General features: G+C 36.6%; 1 protein-coding gene across 7 annotated transcripts in view; it reads left to right on the forward strand.

Annotated features, from left to right (window-relative positions):
• Positions 1 to 23106, forward strand: part of CSNK1G3 (casein kinase 1 gamma 3) — an 82953-nt gene that overhangs the window by 32828 nt on the left and 27019 nt on the right. For 6 of the 7 annotated variants that reach the window (XM_017728307.1, XM_017728306.1, XM_008629148.2 and 3 more), the window contains 3 exons: positions 5409 to 5478; positions 19150 to 19298; positions 20568 to 20802. In XM_017728307.1, the coding sequence (XP_017583796.1) occupies positions 5409 to 5478; positions 19150 to 19298; positions 20568 to 20802 (454 nt within the window). Of the gene's footprint in view, positions 1 to 5408; positions 5479 to 6010; positions 6069 to 19149; positions 19299 to 20567; positions 20803 to 23106 lie in introns of those variants that run through there. The other variant, XM_017728311.1, reaches the window with a different exon arrangement.

A 23106-nucleotide genomic window follows, 5' to 3' on the forward strand; every position in this document is an offset into this window, starting at 1 on the left:
GTAGCAGTCTGGTAGAATGGTGGCTGCAGTCCTCTGAAGTGGTGATCCTGTAGAAAAAAGGGTCTGCTCTTCCTCAGAAGGTCCAGTGGTGGCTGTGCAGCTCCTGTCCTCTGGAAATCCAGTGGGAAGGGTGGCTGTGGTGCTCAGAATCTCAGATTATATCCAGGATGGAATGCTTGGTTCCTCCTTCTGGGTGGAGCATCTCCCAATGGGATGATGAGTCATGCGGCCAGGCATTGATGGGCTCATTAACAGAAGATAGTCCAGAGGGAGGAGGCAAGGAAACACTGCCCCACCTGGTTTCAACAGCTCATCAGGATGGTAGTAGAATACACTGCAACCCAGGACAGGTCTTTCTGTATTCAAAAAAGATTCCAATTTTACTCTCATTTTTCTCTCTATCTAAACAATTTCATAAGTGGTCAGCCAAATCTTGTGGGTGTTTTTATAAGGACTCAACCAAGACTTTAAAATGTTTTTGCAAAGAGTCAACCAAATTTTGTAATAAATTGTCTCTCTCTTTTTGCTTTCTACACATTTTGGTAAAAAAGAGTCTTGTCTCATGCTCTGTGTATGAACATTTTTGTAAAGAGTCAACCTGGTTTTATAGAAATGTCTCTCTCTTTTTGCTCTCTATCTAGACATTTTAGTAAGGAGTCTTGAATCTTTTTATCCTTTCGTGTTTCCATTGGTATGGCACACAGTACTCCACATATGTAGATGAGTATAGGGCAAGTATTGTCCATAATGGGAAAGGGGTCCGTGCTTGACATTTACTGGGCTGTCACGTCCTGCTTCTCCCTGTTCCGGATCCATCCTGTCCCCCAGTCAGAGATGGAGATATTCAAGCCCATCCCAGCCGTAAATAGCTCAAGAGCTGTTCAGTCCCTCTCAGCCTCATAGGAGTCCTGTCTGTGACACCAATTTATTGTTACAAGCCATTGGTAGGAGTGTGATGTTTGTTGTATATTCTTACTGCGCTAAATGAAGACACCAGACCACACGGTGGGGAGCTCTTGTGCTTTATTGTACAGTTGTCATAACTTTGGCAACCCCCCACTATTAGACTCAAAAGGTATTGGCTAACAAGCCCTTGGATTCTTACAATACACTTCTCAAAAGTAGTGGCTAACAAGCCCTTCATTTTGTACAGTACAGGGAAAAATACAACAGCTGTGCTTTGCTCAGGCAAAGCAAGGGATGAGAGAAATTTAGGTGGAAAAGAGAAAGAAAACAGAAGTTCACTGATCTGTAGATTCCTGCAGTTGGTCCTGGTGCATGGATGGTCCGGAGCAGGGACTGCAAAACAAAGAGAAAGATATGGAAAAAGAGAGTGAGGGGGCCTAGTGTGCTTCCTTTTATAGTTAACCTGGTGCAGCCTCTTACGTAAACAAGACTTCTCATGCTGTTGTGTTTGCATATGCACAGGCAGCTCTTTGAGCTCTCCTGGGAAGTCAGTTGCGAGGGGACTAAGGAGCAGGAAGCTGGCTCAGAACAGCACTACTCCATCACCATGGTACCCTCTGTTTCGTTCAACTTTTCCTGTCCTAACAGTCAGAATATTTGAGACAAAACATGCTTATGCTTAGTCCTCCACAGAACTTCTTCTGGAAATATGTCAATGTTTCTTTCTTTGGGTGAAAGATAAGAAGTTACAAAATAGTCATCACTGCCTTTTAAACTGTAATCTTTAATTCACTGATTCATTAGTCCACTAAAGATTTGAATGTCTAAAATTGTAAGTGAGGGGTGTGTGTTGGAAAGAAAGTTGTACTTCATTTCAAGGTTGTAATGTTTTTTCTCTCAGTTTTTGTTTTTAAGGGGTGACTGTGGTCTAGAATGACACCTTTTCAGAATCCCTCTAGGAAATGTAGTAAATCCAAATCTAGTGCAAGTCTGTTTAATGGACTGGTCTTTTCCTGTAACAAGAGCCTACCTCTTGACAAATTTTTTTTCCTGAAAATAGCTTGTTTGCCATTGCTTATAAATGTGCGAAGCAGAGACAGAACGTAAATTGAGCCGAATTCTCACTGAATTACTAAAACCATGAAAAGTAGGTAATAGCTGAATGTTTATATTGTGCTTTGGGTTATCAGACTAGAAATTTCAACCTTACAGTTCAAGCAAACTGCTTTTTCAAAGCCCCTTAAAAGAGAAGTGACTTGAAAATTGTACAGTATTTTATTCCGTGTATTTGGGACAAAAATAATTGTGAAAAGAATTCATAATGAACTTGAAACAGATTTCACATTTCAGGTGTCTTTTTCACTTTGTTTGAATGTATAAGCATGCTACAGAATTAAAAAAGGAGGGTAAGAACCTCTCTGATAAACTAAGGAGCAGTTGTTTCTGTCGCTCAGGTAACTGGGGCTCCGTAAACTTCAGTAAACTGCACGTAATTCTTTGATGGCATCAAGACCGCATATTCCTCATTTAGAGAGAAATGGTCTTTTGCAGGGAAAAGAATTTGTCGATGTTTGAATACTGAAGCTTTGAAATAATTAGATGTGAATGTAAAAGCAGGGTAGGGACGGTCATTTGCAGAACTTTGCAGATCCTGGAACAATTCTTTCAGGATGCTTCAGTGAAGGCGTGGGCTTATTTAAGTAAAGAAAATACACTAGTTTCTTTTGGTTAGAGAAGTTGGATTCAAGGGACTCTGGGGTTAACATGATGTTTGAACAGTTATGTGTTCTCGGCCTTATTTTTAGATGCTGAAATGTACTGAAACACTAATGAGACTAAAGAACTATGATTTGCCTTTTATTTTTTTTATTACTGAATATTCTTTTTAGACTTGTAGATGCCCTAGTGCATTTTTCACTCTTATGGTGAAAGATTACATTTAGCATTCTTTTGTCTTGATTTATCTTTTCCTCTCTTTTCTCATTTATGTGTAGATACTACATAGTGCAGAGTGGGATGTGCAGAAATAATTGTATGTGGAGAGGTTATTGTGCTTGCCCTCTTACAAGTTTTGTTGAACAAGATGGTGTGTTCCCTTTGCATGTTTGGAATTACAGGAAGGATATCTAAGCCTTCTTACAAAAAGAAGTCAGTCAGTAAAGGAGCTACAAGTACATATTGCCATATTTTTTTCACTTTTACTGGAGGGAATAAAAGTATTTAATTGTCTCTCTGCTGAACAAGGTTTAGCTTCAATCTTTGGCTGTGTGTAGTAGTTCAGTAGATGTGTGTGACTGTTTGAGAACATTGCCTTCTGGAGATTTATCAGAACTGCCTTCTGCTGATGGCCAGCATAAGCAGCGTTCATGAAAAGGAGGATGTATGTGTTAAAAATTGGATACGATTTCTTTTCCCTAGAAATTTTTTTTTATTTAATCCATTCCTGTAAATTTAATATATACAAGATGTTTTTCATCCTTTTTATGGGACCATGTTACAACCCTGAGGGGTTGTTAATGTACAGTCAGTTGAGACAAAACTGTATAATTGAAAAAAATTAAACTTCCTGTAAGCCAGTGTTATTATAATCAGCAGACATGCAGAGTTTTGTGGACTGAAATATTTTCTTCTTAGCTGGCAGAATCATAAGTTTTAATTAGGCATTATGTAGAGTGTGGTGTATTCTGCAACTAACAGACTTGTATGCTACGAGTAAACTAGTTGCTAAATTTATGTAGTTTTCTAAAAGGTTAAACTGTTTCAATAAATGCTTCATAGTGGGTTTCCTCATACCTCTGAAAGCTGAGTAGGAAAGGTTGATAGTTGCACTGATTTGCTTTTGACTTAAGATGGTTTTTTACGGAGTATCTCTCTTCAATACTTGACCATAAACTTAATGTGTCTTTCTTGTAAAATGTAACTAGGCCTTTGGTGGGCCAGTTAGTCTTGCTTAGTAATTAATTTTTGAATAATAAACACTTCCTTGTTTTATAAAATTCTTGCTCTCTTCTTTGCAAAGAATACCAATGTTATGCTGGTTGCTCTGAAGTGTAAAAAACATACAGTAAATTCTATTTGTTTTTTGCAGAAACTGTTACATTGGTCCTTCTTTACTTTTAGGCATCTGCCTTTGGCATCCTGGCAAGATCAAATGCATGAGTGTACACTAACAGGGACTTTGGCAGCAGTTGGAAACACCTAAGTCATGGAGGGAGATGGGCTGAGGAAGAAGACTAAATTTCTCATGCTTGCACATTGGCTCATAGTTTTTATGCACTGGACGTGGCACTGAGAAACAACACAGGTTTATAAACTCGTAGCTTCTGAAGATGATGGAGTAAGGAAAAAGATGAGCACTTCGCCCAACCTTTTCCCAAAAATTGATATTCAGCAGTATCAGTTATTGCTGATAACTCTGTTAGCAGTTACTTACTACGTGCTGCAGTTCTAGTAGTAACCAAATTAGTTTCCAATTTATCACTGATGCATTGGAAGATCACAGAATCAATTAGGCTGGAATAGACCTCAGCATTGAGTACAACCTCTGACTGAACGCCACCATGTCAACATCCCGCTCAGTGCCATGGCCAGTCTTTTCTCAAACACCTCCAGGGATGGTGACTCTACCACCTCCCTGGGCAGTCAATTCCAATGTCTAAGCACCCTTTTCTGTGAAGAAGTTCTTCCTGATGTCCAACCTAAACCTCCTCTGGTGGAGCTTAATCTTAAAATCATGTTACATACCAGAAGAAACAAGGCATATATTCTAAAAGATGCCGTCATTTAAAGAATCGTGTGGTAAAGTACCTTTTCTTTGCAAAGGGAGGTACTCAAGAAGTTCAGGTTTCCATTTGGGCTGCATGTGTGTTCCTCTGCTTAATCTCATGTCACTTCATTTTGTTTTATGAGACCCTGACACACTGGTGTGTTGAACACAGAAATACGATTTAATTAATGTGCGTAAACTACAAACTTACTCTGGGGCTTTTTTTTTGCTTGTTTTGGATTTATAATTTGGAATGGTGGTACTTAATTTCTGCTAAGCTGTTACTATTTGGTGGAAGGATTTGGTATTTTTTGTTACGATCCTAGGATAAGACTTTATTCTTACAAAGATATGCCCATCATGTATTAGGTGTTTGGAGGTTCTTTTCAATCTGTTAAGCTGTATATTAATGCCACTTTCTGAGAAATGTAGGACATATCATCCATGTGCTTTACAGAAACATACTATTTTTTAGCTGTTCCATTGTGTGTCTGTTATTTGGTTCGCATGTTGAACCCTGGTCCAGTGGAGCAATACAAGATGAAAATGTCCTTATATGCACTAGTCTCACCTGAGGGAGGTTTAGTTTTCTCTGTTTCGTAATTGCCAGTCACTTTGGAAGAAACATTCAAACTTTCTGTGTTGCTTGGAAGCAGTAGGGCTAGTTTGGCTGGTAGTAGGTTAGCATATTAGTTTTTAGGCTTTGTTTTAAATGTTGTTTTTGTTTTTAAATCAGGAGCCAATGAAGTCGAGAGCACCACAGCTACATTTGGAATACAGATTCTACAAGCAGCTAGGATCTGGAGGTAAAAAAGCAGTGTAATGCATTTTACTGTGATGTAATATAGGGTCAATTTTTGGCTGAAGTTTTCTGGTTTAGAGGTATAAATCTATTTAATAAAGTGTTCCTAGCTACTTAAAGCAGAAAAAAACCCCATGAGTTAGAGGATTAATGTATACATTCCGTATTCTAACATTTTTTTCTCTACTCTTTAAAGTGTATCTATGAAGTCCTGACTATTTAATAGATCTTACCTATCACAGCATTTGTCTACATACAGGTGCACCTTAAACTAAGTAATCTTAGACTATTCCCAGTACAAGTCTTTGACAAAATTCTGCAGATCTCCACACTGCTAATCTACTAATCACATATTTTAATTAAAATTGATGTGGTATTTAAATAGCTTCAGATTCAGTTTTACTTTACTTCATTTTAATGATACAGTATATATTGCTGCTTGCTAGTTTTAAACCTCTTAAATACCTGTAGAAAAAGTTTAAATGCAGTTTAATATTTGAATTTCTCATTTCACTCCCCTTGTTGCTTTTATACCCAGAAGTACTCTTATGATGGTCACCTAAATGATCCAATTGTCACCTTTTGATTTTATAGGTGAGCGATACCTTAAATTTTTCACATATTTTTTGTGCCTTTCACAAAACTGCATTTAATCAGTCAGGAAGATGTGAAGTTTCTTACACTAGTAAAGTGAGTACAGATATTCTCTGAATCAGCTATAACCTAGGAAAAAGAAATCTTTTGACGTCTCTTCCTTGAAACTATTCCTAGAGTAGGTAATGTAATTAACTATTTTTACCTTTTTTTTTACTAATGTAGAAGCTTGTTATGAGTGGACCACTAACAGTGGTTTTCTACGTGTGTTTGGGGGTTTATTAGCAAAGGCAGCCTGGAATTTGTAACAGTGATTTTAGTTGTGCTTAAACCAGAATAAAATCCAACTTAGTATGAAAAATTGTCTCTGAAAGGGAATACACAATGAACATGCCCATACCACTTTGATTTTGTTACTTTGAATGTGTGTGTTTAATACTTTTAAATTACTCGTTTCACCTTTTTACTTAAAATTCAGGATCATATGCTCATTGCTGCACTGACGGGATAGTGTTTCTCAGGTAGCTTTCAAAATTTCATGCTCCTCTTTAAAGACTACATCTGGTGAAACATAGTTTCTAATATGCTCAATTAATACAGAAATTTTTTTGCTGCTGTACTAAGAATGCTTTGCAACCAGGAATTTTTAGAGATTATTCTTTGTAAAACACAGCATTGTCAGTTTCTCTTCCTAGATGGAAAATAAAGTTGTAGATAGGTAGTCAAAATCTTGAGTCTTATATGCTTGCTATTTGGAGAAAGTCATCAGACTATGATGTATGGGTGGTTTTTTGTAATAAGTTTTAAATTACCAGCATACCTTACACTAGCATTGTGAAATAGCTGATGAGTACAAAGCTGAGATCTTAAGGGCTTAACTAATGGGGCATGACTACCCACAGGTTAGGTACAGTCTATCTCTGCATATAAAGGTGTAACTATCTAAAATTGTGAAAGAGCTGTGTAGTAGAGGTAAGAATAAAGCGGTAATTTCTAGTTCAGACTGTAGAAATCAGGCAGTGCTCCTCAGAGGTAGCAACCCTTTATTAGGAGTATTTCTTGGAAAAATGTCTTTGTGAATGTAACTATGTTTACCTTTTTATTTACTGAATAAGACTGGGAACTGTGTTTAGTGTAAGAACATAGTGAAGTCAAAGTTATTCTGCTTTACTTCAGATATCATTTGGTCTTTTTAACCCTATTTGCTGGTTGCAACAACTTCTCTCTCTTTCTCTGATGCATTATTGAAGTACTGAAACCTGTCTGATTCTCTGCATGAAGACGAGGTGACCTTTAGGGTGAAAACATGAAGATAGAGCTGGTGGCTTACTAAGCATCATCAATATTTATGAAGAACTTGGTTATAGACCTCCTTTGTTTTTGCAATAACCTTCTTTAATTCAAAAGTGAAAGCCTCTTCCAGCACAGAACCTTCAAAGCTCCTTTTTGAGCCTTTCTCAGGCACCCCACTTGAGATACTTTAATGGATCTTATGGCAAAGGCTTATTATGAAGAAAGTAATTTTCTTGTTCCTATCTACATAGAAGTTAAAAAAAAGCTGATTCCTTCTCTTTTGGCGGCAGTCTCTTTTTCCATCTTTGCTGGAGTTGGGCCATCAAGCCGAGGAAGTTACGCAGCCTATGATTTTCAGAAAAAAAGTTGCAGTATTACGTAGTTTCTGTTCTCATGTAGTCTGTGGCAGTTGGTTTGAGCTTACTGATTTTTTGTGACGTGTATTTACTGTCAAGCATAGATTTAAGTAATTTTATCTCATGAACAGTTGAAAACATAGTGTTGGAAAGTTGATCCTCCAAGCGATATATTCAGGAAACAAGTATGTAAAACTCCTATGTAAAACAGGAGATATTAAAAAATCTCATGCCAAGTCTGTCCATACAGACAGTATTGCGTTATGGGCAGTGGTTGTACTTTGGTCAGAGAGAGAGTAGATTGAAGGAAGTGGTCTTCAGTGTGCAAGTTGCAGGGGAGTCTGTCATATCAGGTATAAAAATAGCTGCCATTGCTTGAAGAAATTTGAAATATAGTGATTGTGAACAGATAGAAGGTTTCTCTGATACACAATTACACACAATGCTAGCAGTTAAAATTGTGTGAAGCTTTCTGTCTTTTAAGCTTCTAAAAATACACATTTGCAGGCTTTCTTATGATGAAGTAGTCTTTTACTTAGCTAGTTTTGTTTATTCACACAAACTTGTAATTTGGCTGATAGCTTTACAACTGTGTTGATTGTGTGTTTTGCATTTGGTTGTACTAAATTGTGCTTCCCCTTGGTCTCCTCATGTTTACATGCATACTTGTGTATTAATAGCAGGTGACTACTTCACTATGGTTTCAGAAATAATTGGTGAAAAGAGAATTGTACTCCCAGTACTCATTCCCAGTTTTGTAAGCAGAGCCATTATTTTCTATAAAAACCCTATAATTTTCACAATTAAGAACTCCGAAGTCCACAGTTTATGCTAAAAATTGCCTTATGCTTAGTGTGAAATAACCTGAAGCTTAAGGGATAAAATTCCTGTAGCCTCCATGAAATCCCATTTGACTTGGAGGTGGCAGGAGGAGGAAGGAGAGGCGTTAACATGTGAACGAATACTTCTAGAAGAAAATTAGGTTATTTTCTGGTAATATCTTCCTGAAAGCAAGTAAAGATGTTTTTGGGATTAGAGATTATTTTACCTTCAAACTGTTTTTAATAGAGCATCTTTCTGCTTCCTCTGATCTTCTGGGCATCCTAGATGAAAGGAGCAGCATTTTGAAATTTTATGTTTTCTTGGTATTTCCTTTTCCCCAGCCAGTATTTGTCTACTAAGTCTATTTATTTATTTTTATAGAATCCCTTTTTTTTCTTTTCTAATGACCTGACCTTGTAGCTTGGGTTTATACATATATATACATATATATATATATATATACACACATGTATATATATATATATGTATTATAAATCTGTGCTATTTTGTGTCTTGAATCCCTTCTTGAGGGAGGAAAAAAATCAGATCTTTTATAGTTCTCCTCACTGAGGCATGAAATATGATAGATGCGCAGTTTTGATGCACAGCACTTTGGAACTAAGAGTATTAATTCCTTGTATTTAATAAAAAGTGGTTTTGACTTGCATGAGTAAGAATTAACATTTCAAAACTATATTCCTTTGGAGAGGATCTGCTCATAAGGAAGGCGTAACTGTAACTTTGCTCTTAAATATGCTCTTTGAAATGCCTGTGAATGTGCAGTAACATGTAGATGTTTGTCAGGAAAAAAATGTGAAGAATCTTTCTTAAAGAGGAAATAGTTTCTGTGCTTTTGGGTTTTCTGAAATATTAATGTTTTAGGGGAATGGACCTCAAACTTATTAAAAGTAGCTTTTAAAATTAGTTTAAAGATGTGGCTTATTTTAGTTTCATCATTATTTAGCTTTCATTTAGGTTTTATATATGAATAGAGATTTTTATGAAAATTGCGTTTTCTTTTCTGCGATAATTTTGTCATTCAGTAACTACGAGGGTGTTTTCCTTGGGAAGTTTGAGATCATTAGTCAATATGCAGAAATTTCTAGTCAACTGAATGAGCAACATATGGATGGAATTTAGAATATCTTTGCTTCTAATAAATTTTGTTCATTGTGTATTTTCTTAATATGCAATTATAAGTTATAAGAAAAACTTAATATACTATTACAGATGCAGTACTCCAAATAGAACTATGGCTGAATTCTTACCTGAAATTGCACTGAGGCTTTTGGAATTAATAGAAAACAGTTTTGTATTTTCTGTTGATTTTTGAATTCATCTTTTATGCTATCAGCCTTTCTTTGCATGAATAGAAGATGGGCTGTAGGTGTATTTCATGCACTATGCTGTAATTTAACTGACAGATAGGTATTTACAGTATGGTTCAGTTTCCCTTGGCAGAAAGGAGTCAGTAAATAAAAGAAGTTATGTGTTGTTATGTGTTGAAGAGTGTAAAAACTACTCAGCTTTAATTGTCTTGATTTTTCTAACCTCTCTTAATAAATGGGTCATTATCATAATGACTGGGAGGCTTTGCAAGTGAATGGGATCTCTTTTGTTCTTAATTACCTGACAAGTGAAGCAAAAGAATGGCAAGCAGCTTCTGCTGCTTAAAATGACTTAGCAGAGCTCCTGTTTGTAATGCTGCTGTTAGAACACACTTACTGTAGTTCTTGTTTATAGCAGCGAAGGGTATTTATAATTAGATTTTATTTTTTTCATTTAATGTCATTTTTGAGATCACAGATCTCAAAACAGGTCCCAGATCTGTTCAGCTCTGGATTATCCCAGTGGTGAAACTGCTGTATTAATGTTACAGACAAGGCAGATGCTCAATACTGTAAATCAGATTTTATTTTTCTTAACTTTTGTACATCTGTTCTTTGAGTTGAAATCTAGTGAACACTTCCACTTGAAAAACTGGAAGCCAAACAGTTTCCTTACAGGGTGATTATTGGCCTGTCAGTGTATAGGATCTATTTGTGTACAGTGGAAAAAGGTGTTGTATTTAAGAAGGTAATGGCCAGTGTGAAATGAGTGCTAAGTATTGCATTTTGTACATGAATTGTCGTGATTTGGTACCAACATTCATGTGATGTACTCTGTATTGCTACCTAAAAATGCTCTTTTCAGTTCTGAGATCATGTGAGCCTGCCTTTGACACAACGGAATCATAGTACTTGTGCAGCTATAAAATGTAACTGTTGGATTAGTGATTCAAGAAGATTTCAGTGTGGGCATAATGTGGTTTTGGAAGATACAGAAATATTACCAGATGACTTGTGTACATGTTGGCTAGTTAATGTTGTTAGTGTAAAACTGGGCTGTAGGTAATCCTGAGAAGCTGCAGCCAGGGAGGTGTGAAGCATTTGTGTGTGGTAGGCAGCTGCTGTTGTAGAGCAGTGGAGTCTGCTCACTGTTTTCTAGTCAAGCTCAGTAGAATATTTATTTTAGCATTTAAAGCATGTCAGGATTTGCCAGATTGATAGTTGCATTTTGGTTTGGGAATGTAGCAAAGTGAGTTTGAAATACTCTGAGTTTCTGATTTTGAGGGGGGCAGAGTACCTTAAGGCAAGAACACTTTTTGTTATGAGGTACCTTATACACAGTTTCATGTGGAATAGTAGGTTAGACATTGCTGTTTATAGTTTTCTTTTTTGTGTTGGAAATGTGTTGGGCCCAAGGCTAAGAATGTGGTTCAGTAGTTCAGTATTCGTGTTTTTTCCTCTAGATAAAGACAAAAATACTTAAGAAGGTGAGAAAATGTGATTCTTCATCTAATTTCAGTTCGGGCCAGCTTTAGCCAGTGTGTGTGAGATCTGAGTGTTCAGTGACAGCTATTAATTTTTCTTGTACAGCTCTATTCAGGATATGGAATCTGTGAAGCAGATTTTGCCAGTGAAAGACAAGCTATCTTTTGTATTTAAGATAATTACAGGTGACTTTTTTTTAGTCTGTCATTGAACCACTGGGAGAAGCTAACGGGCTCTCAGATTTCTAGTAAGACCATTTCTAGTTCATCCCCTGCGCTGTAGCCACCTTGCCTTCCACTTCAGCCTCGGAGGAAACGCAGCCCAGCATGATTTCATCGTGGTGTATCCAGAATCTGTGTCCAAGACAAAATTTTCAGTACAATAATTTCTTAATTTCTCTCTCAGTTGGTGGACTGTAATTTACTTTAATAGATTGATATTGTATCATGAGTAAGTATCTCAATAGCAAGTCTTCTGAGGGTAGTGCTAGAAACAAAGCCCTACAGCTAGATTAATGTGTCAGGTGTTTATTTTTGTTCATGGATCTTCTAGAAGCAATTTAAAATAATCTAATTCGGTATTTTTCAAGATATTCTGGGCTTGGTGTCTTGCTGCTATTATAGGATAAATATTATGAAAGTTATGAAGGTTTGTAGCAAGTTTGAAAAGATTTTTATGAGAATACTCAAATGCGACATATGTGCAAATATATTAATTGAATGTTCCTGGTATTTAGTTAAAGCAGCAATAATGTACTGGAACTTCAGATTTTAGAATATTATTTAATTTCTAAAAGAAGGGTGTTATGTTTCTAATGCTCAGGAACACTGGAAATTGAAGACAAAATGTCTAGCTATGAACTACAGAGTTAGCAAGTAAGTCAGTTTAGGGTAGTCTTAATTTACATATCTACATAACATTTTATCAGTTCTTACAGATATATCTGAGTTGTCTCACTTCATATCCTTTCTATACATCTTGCTAGCCATCATTCAGTATACATGCAAAGTGACTTTTTTTAGTACCTTCACGTGAATATTGCTTTGAGCTATACTTCTAGGTAGGTAGATGAGAATTTGCTCTTAAACTGAAAGCTGTTTCTTTATTTTTTTTTTTCTAGTAATGCTGTCCTGCTTTATTACTTCTGTTTTAATTTGACTGGGATTATTATATTGGGGAATAAGCATATAAGCAGTTAGTTGAAGTGGTTTGTAATCTATATTAAGTAAGAAAAACAAACATGCAGGTCATCTTAGAAAATAATTTTCTCTGCTTGATTTAAGAATGTAGTGTTAGAGCACTTAAACTGAATCAAATATCGAATCTCTTGACTGAGGAGCAGTCTGTTCCTAGGCACTGGTAATCTGTGTACTGATGACTGCTCTGGTTTTGTTGTGAGTTTGGGGAAGACTGACTCAGTTTTGAGTTTTTGCTGCTGATACGCTTCCTTTAATAGGAAGGTTGAGCTGCTTAATTATTAATGTGAATATGCTAATATTTATGTTTATATGGATAAACAATGATGATAATATCTAATTTATTTTTTAAGGGTAGTCCAACAATAACTATAAAAAATGTTGCTGGTAGTTTTTCTTGTTTTATGCCAATCGTTTTCTAGCACTTGGCTTAATGTAAAGCAATTTTTTCCCTTAGAATAAGTGTGAGAGATCTGGTAAGAATGGCAGCTGCATAATAGAGTCACATGATAATGTTTCTGAGAAACAGCTGTTACTGCCTGTCGCGATAGAGGGGAAACCCAGACGCTCAATATGAGTGATCAACAGGAATCTGTTTATTGATTGTACCAGAGATTCTTATATACTATTAATAATGGACTCATGCATATTCATAAAGGCGCATTCTAAGTGGTTCACGTCGTCTAAGCTGATCTCTAACCCCTCCTTTAGTTCCCCTTCTGTGGTCAGCAGCTCTTCTTTTTCTCTGGCCTTCTAACCACAGATGTCTATTGTTTTGCTACCAAAACCTATCCTTGCTAACTCTGCAGATAAACCCATAGCTCAGCAATAAGACTCAATGGTGGTTCAGTTATTGAGCAAGATACATGTGATATTCTGTAACTTCAGTTGTTACACAGGATGTGTGGTGCAGTGTTCTGTGAGACCTTGCTCAGCTAACTGCAAGGGTCTATGTGCCCGTTCTCACGTAGCCAGCTTCTCAGATCAGTAAGCTGCAAAGAATCTGTATGTCCCTTCTCACGTAACCAATCCTTCACAATTCCCCTGTTTTTATTAGTTTGAGCGAGCAAAACTCCCTGAGTTAACTGTTCTACACGTTTGGCTAAGCAAGAAAACATAATGCGTGCTCCAAGCAATAGCAAAAGTATAATGCCGACCCATCTGAGACCTTCCTTTATGAGGCTTACGGCCCAAACTCTGAGTCCCCCAAAAGTTCTCTGGAACCATCCATCGAAAGGACTGTCTTGAACTGTGAGCTTTTTGGTATGTTCAGTGAGCCATTGGAGCTGAGAGTGTATGGATTGACTGGGATCTGATAAGTTAAAGCAGCACATTCCTTCTACATCTTTGCATCCATGACCTTGTGCTAACAGTAAAAAATCAATGGCTGCACGATTTTGCAATAAAGCATGGCGCAAGCTATCCACGTCTGCAACAAGCTCACCTATCAGGTGTGAGGTGACATTTGTTTGCTTGCCTGTCCAGCATGCTAACCTTCTAAGCTGAGTGAGGGCGTGTGCTGATGCAGCTCCTGGGACTAGAAGAGAAGCAAAAAAGACAGCAGGAGTTTTCCATAGTTGCACATCGTCTCTGCAATTAGGATCCAACGGAAGAATGCTCCGTCGTGATCGCTTGTGTGTAATATTTAGTAGTTGCTGAATGCTAGGGGCAAACATTGTTAGTTTCCCAAAATAGCACGGTCCTCCCACTGGTTTAGAAGGCACTCCTGGCCATGCTCTGTCTCCACAAATGAGGAAAGTTCCTGAGGGCAGGGCCCTAGGTTCTTGTGGAGGATTATCAACTGGCCATACTGAGCCATTGCAGTACACTGTGATGTTAAAGTACCATGAGGTGGTAGGGCTCAGCCATGTGCTGTCTTTGTTTGGCGTCTTTGTTTGCCTTTGGGGGCTGACACTGCTGTCAAAGTGACTGCCTTTAAACATAAGACAATAGGGACTGGGCTGAGAGCCTAAAAGATCTAGCTCTTGTGGCTCAAACATAGATGTATTAAGGCCTAAGGCAATCGCTTGTGCTTGGGCAGCTAGAGGGTTTTTCTTTATTTTAAGGGCATTGCAGATGTTAAAAGTGGAGAGGTGAGCATCAAGATAATTATCAGTGAGGGTGGAATGGCTTGCATTACAAAAGGTTGAGAGTGCAGTTTCTGGCTCTGAATAGCTAAGGGTATATTTTTTGAGGCTACTAGTTTCTGCTAACGGAACCCCAATAAGGCAGGTACGGAAGGGACCAGAAGGTGTTGCTAAAGATATGCAAAAAGAATCTTGGCCTGTTTGGTTAGCCCCGGGAATCCACATGTTCTTTCAGTGGTCTATATAGCTAACGTGGTGTGGATCGGTAGCGTGCACGGTTATCAGCAATGCTACAAGCATTAAAGTGCTGACACATGCGTTCCCACTTAAAAGCACGCACCAATCCTTCACAACTGCCCATAAGAAGCCTGGTTGTATGCAAAAATTTATATTGATTTTCTATTGTGACATAACACAGATTTCAGAGATTAATTGTGGGCGTTGTGAAGCACACAATAGATGGCTCTAATTGTGAAAGGAGGCTTGATAATACAGTTCACTGAACAAAGTGAATGTTTCATAAATGGATATTTAATAAAGATTACAATAAAATGCATCTCTAATTCTGTTTTAGTAATGTAAATAACTAGTTCCTAGTTATCTATGTCTTCCTAGTTAAGGAAGATTTTTCCTTTGAAATAGATCTAACTATTATATTACTATTCTTCTTTTTGCAAACATATTCTTATATTTCTAAGTAAGAAATGCAGTCTGAGTGTTGCAGCGATATAGTGTCTCATTCCATGTTCAGAGTTTTGTAGTTCGTGGCTGATCATGGTTTCAGTAGCATTAAGGTGCTATGTTTCCAGAGATTGTATGACCTTCTGTGTATGCTGCTTTTGCTCAAGTCAGTATACACTACCCTGGGTTTTATAATCACTTCTTTGAGAGGATTCAAACCAGATTCCATAGACTAAGTAGGGAATACTTGTGTTTGTGGCAGTTTTTTGATTTGTTTCCTTGACAACAGAGTACCAGTATGAATGTGCCGTGAAAGACAGCTGCAAGTCTTCCAACTAGTTTAAGGTATTTGGCTTGTGTCCAATGAATTGTCACATAGGAGAATAAAAACTGGTAATAAAAGGCAGTGCGGTATGGGAAGGTGAATGCAGAACACCTTGATCTGCAAGACCAGTCTTGTGTGTTTTGCTGGCATTTATGTGTCTGATTTAACAGACTCTAAGCAACAGGATATAATGCAGATCACATCAGTCTGTTTCTTGACTGGTTTAGAGAAAGCTCTAAAAGGAAATGGATATTACAGAAAGCTGAAAACCGCTGGAAATCTATTTACTACCTTAATATCTTTACAAATATCTTTACAGATTGTATTGTATAGAGATGTTTTGCCAAGATACAGCTCAAAATCACGTCAGTAATAGATGAGGTTAAATACAAGTAGTATTGCCATTGAACTATGGGTTACATATTCCTTTGGCAGTCAATCTTTGTTGCCTCTTTATCAATTTTTTTTCCTGAATGGTGACACACACACAATAATTGAAGCTGCAATGTATTATTTGTGTCAGAGCAAGTAGATGGAATTTTTTCTTTAAGATACAAAAGTGTGTTTGTGCTAGTCATGTATATTGCTCTAGACAACTGAGTGAACAACATGCAGTCTCAAATTTAAATCAGGTTTAGTGATGAAAAAGACAGTGACCGAGATGGATAACGGTCCAAAAGCAGAAATAATGTCTACATTATTTTCTTTACTTTAAAGAGGTTTGGCAGATACAGTTTAATCTACTAGTCATATTTTCTTTATTCTAATGTTTTTATCCTTTCATCATTTTAGAAGAAATCAGATCTGTCAGCTTTAAAAACTTCCTTTAAAAACATCATGTACATAAACATGGTGGACTAAAGCATTTGAGTGACAATTAAACAACATAATCCATAAATCCACGTAACTGCTTTAGCATTCCTCCCCTCCCCCCACGGTGGATAGTCAAGTACTTTTGGGGTGTTTCGACTTGATTTTGGAGACCAGAAGTGTACAGCAGTAATTTTAGGTGGCTAATGAAAGTTAACTTTTCTAGAAGAAGAAACTGGAGTCCAAGTGATGTTGAAATAGTTAATTTCCAAGTCAAAACTTTTTTCATTTTTGTCAAGAGTAAAATAGGACTCAAATCATGCTGGTTTAAAATAGATTTACAATTTTATGGCAGGGCAGTCACATAAGTATTGTGGATTGCTTTAGTCAATGGAGCGCATTCAAATGAAAGCGTTTTACTTGTCAGCAAGTGTAAGGTATCTAGGGATAAACAAATATGACTCATATCTGGAAAAGAAGATGCTATATTCAGTTTTAAACCTAGAAAGGAAAGATGTTTAAATGTTAAAGTAACTTAGTGGGAATAAGTGAATCTGTTTTTTGGCCACAAGTAAATTTCTACTTTGGTGGAAGAGTAGGAAGTTACATCTAACTTTTAGTGACATCAAAAAAGAAGATGTAGAAGATCTGTCAAGGTACTAGAAAGGATTGAATGGTAATCCAATTAATTATTGGTCAAGAAACCTAAGAACAATGACTTCTTTAAATTCACAGCAAGAAGACTGGGATGCATTTTACAGGCTCCAAGGACTTCCTTCTTATATTCTTCCATGGTTTGAACCGGAATAATTGAAAATGGAAATAAAATACATCCTCTTAATTGGTAATAAGTAGGGGAATATCTTGTCAACAAAATAGGGCATTCTTAATTTTCTAAAACTTAGAGTTTTTTCATTTTTAACTTAACCAATATTTCTTAAACATATATAAAAGAGCTTACATTTATCTCTCTATATTGGGAGAAAAAGCCTCATATACATTTTTATTAGTAGCATGTTACTTTTTGACTTCTGGAGATGTAGAGACGTGAAGAAAGAATATAAGTACAGCTTGATATTCGCCTACTGCTTTTAAGTGAAAGCACTAAGAGGGCTTTGATTAGGAACCAAAGCCCCTAAGTTCTAGTACTTTGAACTGTTAATATCAAATTATTTGTCTACTTGGGTAATTTTAGATAGGATGCTCCATATGCAGTGCAGAAGTTACAACATGTTAAACAATTTTGGTATGTTTTGGAATTCTCATCTAATCAGAAGATTGAGTGTTTTAAGTGTCTATCTGATAACTCAGGATGATATTTTTAAATTGAAGAACACTATCTTGTACCATATTCTGATACAGAATGTGGTATGTTCTATGCTTCTTCATTAGTAGCAATAAGCTACTCCTGCAAAATCTTCTGAAGTGCATATGATTATGCATTTTAAGTATCTTAGTATAGAGATAGGTGTGATGATACATATTTAAAAATAAATTTAAGCTCAAGTCATGTGAAAAATGAACAGTTAAACTGGATTTTTAGGGGATCTTCTTTCTTGTAGGAAAAGAGATTAGTGAAAAACCTCTTAAAAACAGTGCATTCATTTGATGTTAGTTTTGCTGAAAAAATATTTTTAAAATTCTTTTTTTAACCAGAGCTGTAGTGAATACAATTACAAATTTGAGCCCTCAGTGTAAGTGTCACTGTAGTAAGGTATCAAAAATTGAGGGCTTTATGTACCTCAGAAAAAACAGAGTTAGGGTTACGTTCGTCCTACAGAGAATGATGGTGAAATCCATTGTTTCATTGAGGTCTGAAAATAGGTTTGGTACTTCTGTGTATTGTAACAGTGGACACTGTAGGAAAAGCTCACATGAAAAGAAGAATACATTTTCAGAGTATTGAATATTTGGAATAAATGAAACAGAGGATACCTACTGAAGAACAAAAAACCCAAAATCTGGAATAATTTGCTTCCTTAAGTGAACAAAATTTATTCTGCTGAATGAAGAAGACGTCCTCTGCATGTGAAAAAGTACAAAATGAGTAGAAGCAATTATACCAAGTTATTTTTAATTAAATAGACACACAATGCATATTGTACAAAAAGGTGGAAGTAACATTGGATCATAAGGCTTTAACTGTTTATTTCAAACTTCTGGATTGCCTGTGTTCCTAAGGCAGGTGTTCATATAAAACTATAAAGCCCAGACTTATATATCGTTAAACTCTCGGGTTCATTAATCTCTTTTTTTGATTTTTTAAAATGATTTCTCTAGATAGTAAGGTGGTTTTATGTTAAAGGTAGGAATAGTCTTAATTTAAAAAGTTTAGTTTAAGTGTATTTTTTTTTGTAAAAGAGCTTATTTAAGCCTTTCTTCATAGCATTTTAAAACCCTGTCTCAATTTATGGTTACAAGACTTAATAGAGAGGTTCTAATTTTAATTTTTTTATAAAAATCTTCATACCTTTCACAAGTCAAATATGTAATAGTACCATTTCATTAAATATTTTGTGACTATCTTCAGTGTTCCTGTGGTATCTTTTACCTGTAGTTTTTATCAGGTTTATTTTTGCTTTTATGTGAAAAATGTATTTTTAACTTAAGATCAACTTGAAATTGGGTAGGAATTTTATTGGTGTGTTCATTAATCTTATTTAACCCCTTATCATTACTTTGTATTTTCATTTTACAGATGGAATACCTCAGGTTTATTATTTTGGCCCATGTGGCAAATATAATGCTATGGTGCTAGAACTACTTGGACCTAGTCTGGAAGATTTATTTGACTTGTGTGGTAGGACATTTTCTCTTAAAACCGTTCTTATGATAGCCATACAGTTGGTAAGTAGAATAGATGTTAATTTGAGTGTTCACTAGAATAACTAAATCAGTCTTCAATGGCTTAAATGCTTATTTCACTTAGGTTTGCGCTTCTTATGTTTTAAATTGGTGTTGGTATTTAAACTACTTGTGATACAGTTTTAACAGGAATACTCTTATATTACTTTCATTTACTTTGTTCCAGTTTTTATATTACTTTCATTCACTTCATTTCAGTTTTTCAAGTCATTTCTTGAATGTAATTACTTGTGTCTTCTGAGTTCTTGTCACAACCTGAAATGTGAATTTTAGTTTGGCATACTCTTTCAAAAAAGAAAACCTTTAAGAAATAAAAATAATTTAGCCCACACAAGTAGTTGTATTATGGGACTCCTAAATAGCATAAATATTTTTTTCCTGGGCATTCCTATAAGCAAGAAAGCAAACAGAAAAACGAAAAATTCCCCAAATCCTTCCAGAAGTTATAGCACAAAATTATTCACTGAAGTATTATTCTCTTTTTTGAAGATTTCTTTATTTGGTTCTGACCTAAGGGTGGGTTGAAGTGGAAAGAAGAACAGTTAAGGCTATGCATGTTTACCAGATTTCCACTTCCCTAAATAGTGATATTTTTACCTGTGAAAGTTAAAAATAGCTGTTTAAAACATGGCTGTAAATTGTGTAACAGGCCTCCAACTACTGACATACAGACACATTGAACTTATTTACAGCCAAAATGACCAAGTTCTTCTTCTAAAATGCTCAAGACCTCACAGATCCAAAGATCAGCTTTATTATTAATACTTCCTGTTCCTTTCTGAATATGGAAATTTTGATAGAAATTAGGTACTGTCCAGGTACAATGGACAGTATGTGCATAGTGATGAACTTTCAGTGCCTCTCTTATTTATACCTTTAATATATAATTGATGTACATCAAACTTGGCTGCTTACTGCCTGGCATAATTTCTGGTTTTACTTTTAATGTACACAAAATATGCTTGTGGCAGTTGTTCTTCTATTATGTACAAGATTCATGACTAATGTCCAATGTGAAGGTTTCCAATACACGAACTGGTATATCTGCTTTGGGAAAGTGTACAATTTTCATTGACTTTTAACTGGGAGATACTTTGTTAAGAACAATATCCCTTCGGTCTTAGGATACTAGGAGGGGTGATCTTCTAAATGTAAAGCCAGTGTAAGATATTTAGCTTCTAACACGTTTTAATGTGGCAACCTGAAACTTAAACAAAACTTTCTTGTCTTCTTTTTTTTCTTTTATTGAAGATTTCTCGTATGGAATATGTGCATTCAAAGAACTTGATATACAGAGATGTAAAACCTGAGAACTTCTTAATAGGACGACCTGGAAACAAAACCCAGCAAATTATTCACATTATAGACTTTGGTTTGGCAAAGGAGTACATAGATCCAGAAACAAAGAAGCACATACCATATCGAGAACACAAGAGCCTTACAGGAACAGCTAGATACATGAGTATAAATACACATTTAGGAAAAGGTATGTGTGCTTTTTAGGTACAGAAACAGCTGTGATTTATCATAAACCATCTTGTTCTCAAGTTATTATTTTTCTTAGTCTGTAGTAATTAAGAACTGCAAATTTTGTGTATTGTGCAAAATATAGTTGGCCTTTGTGGAAATATTGTTTATGGGAATAATATTTTTTGAAAAAAGTCTCTAATCATCATGATCATGTCTTAGGAATTGTCCTCTTTGTTAGATATTCTTAAGAGAAAGATGAGGTATATCTTTTTGTGTCATAATACTTTCACATTATAAGTATAGCATGGCAGAGTGAGGTGTCCAGGAAATAGATGTGCTTATTAAATACAGTAAAGCTGATAGGTTGCAACAAATGGGTTTTCAATGCTTCCTTGCTAGTTTTCTGATCTCTTTGAAATGCACATAAAATAATAAAGTAGCTGAGATATGATATTGATTTCTTGATTATTTTTTTAGTGCTTACACTGTTAATAAGGGTTTGTCAGATTAGTTATGGGTTATGCCAGCAAGCTAAAGAAATGACAGGAGGTTTATAAATATGAAAGTTGTTATTATTGAATGAATAGATTCGCCTTGAAAAAGGTATAAGCACTCATCTTTGTTTATGCCAGCTGTAGAGAGGTTTCCTAGTGAAAACAGTTAGTTTGAATTCGTGTAAGCCAGTTGCTTATCACTGCATGGTAAACACTAATTAGGGTACTCTTTGAATTGGTCATAAAAACATTGCACAATACTTACAGTTTAACTGTAAGTATGGGAAATGAGAAACCATTCACACTTCACAGGCAGGAATAAGGTGCTTTATCAATAAAGCAGAACCACAGAATTGCTTAGGCTGGCAAATACCCTTAAGGTCATTGAGTCCAACTGTTAACCCAGCACTGCCAAATCCACCACTAAACCATGTCCCTAAGCACCACATCTACAAGTCTTTTGACATACCTCCGGAAATTGTGACTCAATCACTTCGCTGGGCAGCCTGTTCCAATACTTGAGAACCCTTTTGGTGAAGAAAATGTTCTCAATATCCAATCTAAACTTTCCTGTGGCATGATGTGAGGTTTTTTCCTGTTGTCGTATTCCTTGTTCCGTGGAAGAAGAGGCCAATGCCCACCTGGCTACACCCTCCTTTCAGGCAGTTGTAAGAGAGATAAGGTCTCCCCTGAGCCTCATTTTCTCCAGGCTAAACACCCTCAGCTCCCTCAGCTGCTCCTCGTAGGATCTGTGCTCCAGACCCTTCACCAGCTTTGTTGCTCTTTAGTGGGCATAATCCAGCACCTCACTGAAGTCATGTTGACTGTCATCAGTCACCTCCTTATTTTCCATGTCCCTCAATATAGTTACCAGGAGGATCTACACCATGACCTTGGGCACTGACGTGAGACTGACTGGCCTGTAGTTCCTCATGTCTTCCTTTTCTTCCTTTTGTAATAATGGGGGTTATCTTTGTCCTTTTTTAGTCTGTGGAAGCTTTACTGGACTGTGATGACTTCTCAGATGTAATAGAGAACCTGAGGTTCCTAAAGACTCATAGATGCATCTCAGCAGATTCCACAGATTTGTGCAGCTACAGTTTCCTTAGATGGGCTCCAGCCTGATCTACAGCAGGCAGTTCATTCTGCCAATCCCTGCCCTTGCCTTTTGTGACATGGGTGATGTGACTGGAATACTTGCCAGAGAGACTGAGGCCAAAAATAATTTTTTGCCTCAGCTTTCTCCATATCCCAGGTCTCGTTTTTCCTTCTGGAGAGGTCCCACATTTTTCCTAGTTTTCCTTTCGTCACCGATATACTTACAGAAGCTTTTTTTGTTGCCCTTGACATCCCAGGCCACATTTAATCCTATCAGGGCTTTAGCTTTCTTAAGCTGATCTCTGGCTGCTCAGACTATTTCTCTGCATACCTCCCAGACTACCTGTCCTTGCTTCCCCTCTCTGTATGCTTTTCTTTAACCAACTTTCTTAGGGCCCTGCTTTCCTGCAGAACTTCATCTCATGGTACTCTGCCAAGCAGATCCCTGAAGAGGCCAAGTTGCCTCTGCTGAAGTTCAGGTTACTGAGCTTGCTTTGCTCCTTTCTCACTACCCTTAGGATCTCAAAACTCCAGCATTTCATGGTCACTGCAGCCAAGGCTGCCCTTAAGCTTCACATTCCCCACCAGCCTCTCCTTGTTGGTGAGCACAAGGTCCAGCATGGCACCTCTTCTTTTTAGCTTCTCTGTCACTTGGAGAAGGAAGTTATCATCATTGATGACTTACTGGATTGCTGATGCCCTGCTGTCTTGTCTCCAAGAGATACCAG

This window comes from Corvus brachyrhynchos, unplaced genomic scaffold (assembly GCF_000691975.1).
Source record: "Corvus brachyrhynchos isolate BGI_N302 unplaced genomic scaffold, ASM69197v1 scaffold90, whole genome shotgun sequence".
Taxonomy (NCBI): Eukaryota; Metazoa; Chordata; class Aves; order Passeriformes; family Corvidae; genus Corvus; species Corvus brachyrhynchos.